Consider the following 7,517-nt stretch of genomic DNA (forward strand, 5'->3'; position numbering starts at 1 on the left):
TTTCCCTCCCTCTGTTGGATGCGGTCCCACCGAATGCAATGAATGCCATGGCAGTCACGGTTCATTTTCAAGGAATGAGACTCGGGAACATCGTGATCTGTTGACATGAGTTTTTTTTTTTTTTTTTTTGAGAGCAGAAACTGGGGAAAGAAAGAGAGATTTAATTTCCTGCAGGGTACTTGAGGGCAGTCAGATCCTGTGTCATGGCAGGAAAGATCAAGCCTACAGAAGTATGTAAACAGCCATGCAATCAGTGTGTGTGTGTGTGTGTGTAGAGCAGAAGTTTAAAAAGGGAGGGAAGAGATTTGTTAATTGGCTGGTCTATATTTTTATTGGCTTGCTAGGATATTGTCGGTGTAATGATGTCTGTACAAGGAATGTAGAAGACCAATTACAAATCCCCCAAGTTTGAAAACAATAATAATAAAAAAGAAATACAATTCCATTGAAGGAGCTAGCAAAATCAGGTAAGAAAGCTTCTACAAACAAAATTGATTGGCAAAGAAAGATATCCATCCTCAACCAGTACGGAATTTCTGGTCAACCGGCAAATTGTTAAGTATGAAACTGGATAAAATGCAAATGTTTCAGAACCTATGTACTCAGGAATGCGATCCTATTAGGTTATAAGGGATTATCCGTAGGGATAAAAGATTCTGTAAATGTGCAAAGAAGTTTGGGAAAGCTGGGTCGAATAGCTATTTCAAAGGAATCTTCTCTATTAACTTTGTTTTTTCACTCAAAAATTCAAGGCACAGGCACGACTGATCAATGAGGATAATTCATCATAGAGTAATTCTTGTTAGGAAGAGGACAGTTTTGATCCCCTGATTGGATTTATTCCATGTCAAGATAGTTTCTGCGGTTACTCACCAAGGACGATACCAAAATGCTTGTGGGCCAGCCATAAAAATGCTTCAATAAAAGATACATATATCTAGAACCTCTCTGACATGTCAGTAACAGGTTAGATATCTTCTCTTTGCAAGTCTAAGAATTAAACGAACCTCAAAAAAATATTAAAAACTACCACTGAAATAGGAAAGCAACCAAGTATCAAAGCATTCAATAAAAGATGGAAAACGTACATATTTTTTCTTCTAGCGTAATATAATTTTTTGTTTGAGCCAAAGATTTTTTGATAAGTAATCAATTTTTTTTTAATTCACAGTGCCATCCTAACCAAAAAATTAAAGCAAATGAGAGAAAATCCAGTGAATGTCCTTTGCCAAACTAGTTTGAGACTGCAGGTCTCAATCAAATTTTGTCTTGAAAAAAGGCACACACGCACACACATCAAAGCTGTACACATCAAGTCAGAAAACAATTGCCTTTGAGAAAGAGGTGTCCGATGTTTTGCCTTAATTCTCCCCAGTAAACCAGGATGTCCGGTTACCTCTTTCTCTAGCAAGGAATCGTTGCTCTTTTCATTTCATTTTCTAAAGAGACCCTGTCCTGTGGCACTTCTCAAAGTTTAAATCAGCTCTGAGTGATCAAGAAGGCATACAAATGACCGGACTGGACACTCGGAATCACACCGCTGTCTCCCCCCCAAAACAAGCCATTATTCATTGGGAACAGAGGAAAGCCTGCTGATCCTAACATGCCTTTCTTCTATCTCCTCTGATGCCCAATGTCTCCATAGGCTGTTTACCAGTAGGCCCTGAGGGAGGTGGGAGTGGGCTTCTGTTGCTGCTGGAACTCTTTCGATGCTCTTGCTAGCGCCTCCCTATAATCGAAGACCGACTGTATCTCTGGGCTGCTTCTTAGAAGTCTGTTGTTCTTGTGGGCTTCGTAGTGGAATTGAGAGTCCCTCATTTCGTACCTAAAACCCACAAGGAAGGAAGGAGAAATGGGCTTGGATTCATGCCGCTGAGGGCTCTCTGCTTACAAATGAACATTGCCCACGGAACCCCTGAATTAATATGTCCCAAATCTCATGGATCCAACAAATCTCACCAGATTTCCCCCTGGCCCTGCTGAATCTACTCTCAGCACCCGATCCAAAGAATTTATAGGCCCGGCCCAAGCCTCGGAGACAGAGGTGCTATTCAGTTGGTTCTGACAGGTTCTGGAGAACCGGTAGTGGAGAGTTTGAGTAGTTCGGAGAACCGGCAGATAGGCTGGCCCCGCCCCCGCTGCCTCCCAGCTGATCTTTTGTTGCCCTGATCAGGAGAACGGAGCTGGAAAGCAGATTAGTGGGTTGGGGAGGAATGGGGATTTTACAGTATCCTTCCCCTGCCACGCCCACAAAGCCACGCCCACAGAACCAGTAGTAAAAAAATTTGAACCCCACCACTGCTCGGAGAACATGTCCTCACCACTTGGGCTGGGGGCCACGGGTTCGTTCCAATTCCTGCTGCCTCTTTAATTCCAACAGCCAGCCCTCTTCCACACGCAGGCACTCAAGTCGGAGACGAGCCAGCTCTTTCTGGTAGGGAGACATTTCAATCAGGTCTCTCCCCATCGTGCTTTCGGAAAGCGTCTGCAGGAAGCTGAACCCCAAATAATAATAATAATTAAATGTTAAATATCTTGCAGTTTCTCCAAGTCAACTGGTCTCTACGAGAAACACTGCTCTATGCATAACTTGATTTTATTGTCTATGGGCAGCACAGGACAGTTGTACAAGAAACCACTGTTTTTGTCAGGCAGGACAACGATCTAATAAAAGATTTTGTGGTCTAATTAAGTATTTTGCTGTTTGTCATAAAGCTGGGGAAATTTCCTAGAACAAGGCTTTTGTGTTTGTGGGAGCTGAAATTTCAACACACTACTGTATCCACCTGTTATTACCGTGTTTCCCGAAAATAAGACAGGGTCTTATTTTCTTCTGACCCCCGAAATAAGCACTTGGCCTTATTTTCGGAAAGGCCTCATTATTTTTGAGATTCAGGAGGCGGCGAGCGCGGTCACCTCATGGCTGCTGCTGTGTGGCAATATTTTTGGGGAGGGCTTATTTTCAGGGAAACAGGGTATTTATTTAAAACATATTAGCCGCCTAATTCAAGAGGACCTCTGGATGGAATACATAGCTAAAAGAAAACACAATTACAGTAACAAACATTAAATAAATGTTACAACAACAGGCAGCTGACACCAAAAATACCACATTTTTTAAAACTCGCCCAGGATTAACTTGGGGTAAGATGGTAGGTCAACAAACAAACTCTAACAAAACCAACAAACCGAAACAGGGGGCATTAAATAATAACGAATATTAATTCCTGGTCTTGTTCTGTCTCTTTGGCTCCTCGAAGTTGGTTTCTTTCTCAGATAATCTCTTGAGCTCAGCTGAGGCTCAACTTTTATTATCATTCCACCCCAGGAAAGTGCTCCTTCAGGGTATGATAATGAAGCTACCATAGACTATGAAGCAAGATGTTCCTCATTAGTTCTCAATTCTGATTATTTAAAACAGCCCCTTTTTAATAATTTAAACAATAGTCAAAGACGAACAGAGGTAAATGCAAGCATTTCATATTGACTCATCAGTACCTACCTTACAAGAACACGGATGAAAATTAGCCTCAAATATAAGATTTGGCAAGAGCATTAATTAAGCCTATAATGTATGCAAAAAAGCAACCAATGACAAGCCTTATGCACACAGGAGGCAGATTGACATGAAAACAACCAATGACAAGTCTTATGCCCACGGGAGGCATAGATTGACATAAGGCTGCCTCTGCAAGCAGAAGGGATGCTTTAAATGGTTAATGGCAACAGCCTCAGCAAAAGGTAGGAAACAAGTGTTCCTGTGGCATAGTAAAACTTTAAATGCAGTTTGGATCCACCTGGCGGCCCATAGATAGTATGTGTCTCACAATGGCCGAAGAGGGCATTTTATGGCCATGGTTTGCTGTATTATGATATGTCAGAGTATGAATATTCATAGACTAGAATAGATCAGTCAATGAATAGGCAGAGCAACTGGGTCAGCCAATGAGGACCGTCTGGAAACAGAAACTTAAGCTTGGAATCTGGGCGTCGCTTAGCTGAGAACTGAAACTGACACTAGTCTGTAAGCTCTGAGTCTGCTGCTCTGAGAAGTAAACTAGTCTAAACCTGTCTGTCTGCTCTGAAACTCTGAAATGAAACTAACTGTTCTCTCCTGTTTGTGTTCTGCTTGTAACTTCTACCAGTAGAAAGAATCTACTATTGGTATTGTACATTTATTCATCTGTTATTATGTATATAAAGAAGTTAATGAGCCAAGGTGGCGCAGTGTTTAAATGCAGCACTGCAGGCTACTGCTAGATCAGCAGGTCAGCGGTTCAAATCTCACCGGCTCAGGGTTGACTCAGCCTTCCATCCTTCCGAGGTGGGTAAAATGAGGACCCAGATTGTTGGGGGCAATATGCTGACTCTCTGTAAACCGCTTAGAGAGGCCTGAAAGGCCTATGAAGCGGTATATAAGTCTACTGCTATTGCTATTGCTATTAATGAATCCAGCTGAATCAGTTATCTGTGCGTGCTTCCTGGATTTGATTTTTCTGAACGAACTCTGACATGATCATAGTAATTCTGATTATGTTAGGTCAGGAGGCTTAGAAGCTTCTTCTTACCGTTCATTGATCTCCTCTGCGCTGGGCGAGGAGATATCAGAAGAAGCCAAACTGTAAGGACTCCAAGAGTTCCTCGGTGTCCTCAGTCCAACTGCCTTGGTGGAAGTCCAGGATTTTGATGCTAATGTTCCTGGCCTGAAGAACCTCAACCGCGACTGTCTGCTTGATATGCTTTTCTTTCTGACTCCCCTGGGCTTCCCCAGCTGAGGCGGAGGCTGGGCACAGGCATTAGCCTTAGCCGAGGTAGGTCTCCAGATAGGCCTCGGAGACTGAGAACGTGATCGGAGCCAGCATGGGCGTTTGGCATCCGGAGAGAAGGAGCAGGAGCGGGTAACCTCAGAGTGACTAAGCGAACGGCCTCTGCGGAATGTGAACGAGGATCTTTCCGGCAAGCAAGCTCGGACTGGAATCTTGGGGGGTAGCAAAGACTTGACGCCAATCACATGAGGGGCCCCGAGTTTCAATGGGGCAGAAAGATCCCCTAAGGCAGGAGAGTTCTGACTTATAGAGCCAAATAATCCTGAAGTTTTGTTTAGTGGGGATGAATGTAAGGTTGGAATGGCCAAATCCATCAAATTCAAATTATCGTCTAATGATCTCGCTAGATGCTTTTCTTTCAGTAACCATTCTGTCTCAGTGCGTGACCCTGATGGATGCTGTTTGAAACTTGAAGGACTTGGGTCAGCCACGTGTTCCAGAGCAGAAGTATAATCTCGATCTGGATGGACAGTTAGGCCGGAGGCTAAGCTATCCACCTGAACCTTCAGGTTTCGTAAGCTTTCTTCCAAGTCTTCAATGGTAAAGACCCCTGTCGTAGAGTGAGTCAAGAGAAAAGGGGGGGGAGGAATCCATGCAGTTAGAAGACCGAAAACATAAACCAGCCCATAATGAGCATGACCAAATTTCAATCAAAATGACAAGCAATTATTATTCTTTGCTGTCTTTAAGGAACACACACGAGACATGTGTTGAGTTCAAAAGCTGCCTGTAGCATTCCCTTTTTTTTCCAATAGGGAGAAACAAATGTGGATTTGGAAGCAGCCAAAATGACTGTGAAGAGGGAGACAGAAATGGATTTAAGTGTGGGGTGGAGGACTCCAAGATGTTTAGGAATACAGGTAGTCCTCAACTTGCAACTATTCAGTTAGTGACCAGCCAAAAATTACAACAGCACCGGGAAAAAAATGACATGACAGCTTTTTACATTTACGATCGTTGATCATGTGATCAAAATTCGAAGGCTTGGCAACTGACTCATATTTATGATGGATGCAGACTCCCCGGGATCATGTGATCCTCTTTTGCGACCTTCTGACAGATAAAGTCAGCGTGGAAGCCAGACTCACTTAACAACCATGCTACTAACTTAACCACTGCAGTGAGTCACTTAACAACAGTGGCAAGAAGGGTCGTAAAATGGGGCAAAATTTACTTACAAATATTTCGCTTAGCAAGAGAAATTGTGGGCTCAATTGTGGTCGTAAGTCGAGGACTACCTGTACAGTCCAAAGAAGGTCAAAGCAAGCAAAATGGTGGACGCCATCTTGCTTGTTTTGAAACACTCTGCCGTTTGGCTCTCTTCCTGAGGCTGAGGGACAGCAGGCCTCGAAGTTCAAAGTCACTCTGCACGCTCCCTGGAACTACGAGGCTTCGAACCTGGGTCCCACCCAGCACTCTTTACCATTTTCTTCCTCAAGCAGCAATGACTTTCTCTGCTGGTCATCCCCATGAAGAGCCGGGCGCCTCCCTAGGTTTACAAAGCCGACGTTGTGGGTTGTGTTGGTTTTTCGGCTGTTGCCAAGGAAATCCTTTGAGGCCTCTCTAGAAAAAGAAAGAACAAAATGACGTCATTTTAACGTTGGCTGTTAAAACTTAATCCAGAAACCACAACCGCCCCCCATATATTTTTTTATGAATTATCCCATTCTGGTCTGTTTTTCCCCAAATTTCTTAGCTCACCCCAAATGACATAGGTGGGGCTCTTTCTTAAAAAAAATAATAAAGTGCTTGCAACAAGCAAAGTAGGATCAGAAATACCTTTTTCTTTTCTCTCCCTCTCACACAGCTGAGAAAAATCCCGAGAGAAAAAACAATTCTCTAATAATGAGTATATGCTTGTGGCGGGCATATAAATTTGTTTAATAATAATATTTTAATAATTTAACGTTAATAAAATAAAAAAAATAAAATAAAAGTAGTAATAAATACATAAATAAACGAACAAAACAAACTAAACTAAAATAAATAAATAAAATAAAATAAAATGAATAAATTAAAATAAAATGAATTAATTAAAATAAAATGAATAAACTAAATAAATTGAATAAAGTAAATAAAATAATAAACTAAATAATAAACTAAATAAAATAATATTTAAAGAAAGAAAGAAAACCTGAGGTGCCCAGTACCTCAGTACATCATATTTGTGAACGATCTATGTATTTATACTGAAGCGGTTTAGAAATTCATAAATAAGACAAAAACACATTAAAATACACCTCCACTTTCTCAGGCAGGGAGACTGCAACCTCCATCATCCCCAGCCAGCATGGGCACCGGGGTGGAGGGAAATAAGGCTTTGGAATCCGACTTCTTGTCTGTCATGACCTCTACATACTTGTTCGCCCTCAAGACCTTCCACACCCGAGGGACTACAATTCCCATCCTCCCCAGCCAGCCGCCGCCACCCCAGCAGGGAATCTCCTCAGAAACCTCCATCGGGTGGTCCTCTCGCTTAATTTCCTTCAAAATCCCCGTTACCTGAGGGAGGCTCCGCGGCCTCGCACTCGCAAAGCCTCCGCCTCCGCCATCCGCGGCCTACCTGAGGCGTCGCCTTCATCCTCGGCCTCAGCCATCGCCTCAACATTCCCGTTGCCAAGGAGACGGGCCGCCCTCCTTGGACGGCCGAGACTCGACTAAGATTGGTCCTCTCCGCTTACCGTCCCTATT

At 42.9% G+C, this 7,517-nt stretch overlaps 1 protein-coding gene across 2 annotated transcripts; it reads right to left on the bottom strand.

The window, feature by feature from the left end:
- LOC106540609 (uncharacterized) lies at positions 1-7,495 on the bottom strand. Of its 2 annotated transcripts, none has more exons than XM_014055784.2 (5): positions 7,329-7,490; positions 6,250-6,389; positions 4,569-5,376; positions 2,322-2,495; positions 1-1,825 (listed from the first exon to the last, which is right to left on the bottom strand). In XM_014055784.2, the coding sequence occupies exons 1-5, from the start codon at positions 7,421-7,423 to the stop codon at positions 1,651-1,653; spliced, it is 1,392 nt and encodes a 463-aa protein (XP_013911259.2). In that variant the 5' UTR covers positions 7,424-7,490; the 3' UTR covers positions 1-1,650. The 2 variants fall into 2 exon arrangements, with proteins under 2 accessions (XP_013911259.2, XP_013911260.2); XM_014055785.2 differs by having other exon boundaries at positions 1,686-1,825; positions 2,297-2,495; positions 7,329-7,495.
- Positions 7,496-7,517: the final 22 nt, after the last annotated feature.

This window comes from Thamnophis sirtalis, unplaced genomic scaffold (assembly GCF_051295495.1).
Source record: "Thamnophis sirtalis isolate CommonGarterSnake01/CBP01778 unplaced genomic scaffold, rThaSir2_p1.2 scaffold_15, whole genome shotgun sequence".
Taxonomy (NCBI): domain Eukaryota; kingdom Metazoa; phylum Chordata; class Lepidosauria; order Squamata; family Natricidae; genus Thamnophis; species Thamnophis sirtalis.

Bases quoted from the DNA above. Each gene is read 5' to 3' on its own strand.
- LOC106540609 (XM_014055784.2), bottom strand. From the start codon at position 7,423: ATGGCTGAGGCCGAGGATGAAGGCGACGCCTCAGGTAGGCCGCGGATG. The intron at 2,496-4,568 runs GTAAGAAGAAGC...TTTGGGGTTCAG, and splicing joins GCAGAGGAGATCAATGAACG to CTTCCTGCAGACGCTTTCCG. The intron at 1,826-2,321 runs GTGAGGACATGT...TGTGGGTTTTAG, and splicing joins CGTGGCCCCCAGCCCAAGTG to GTACGAAATGAGGGACTCTC.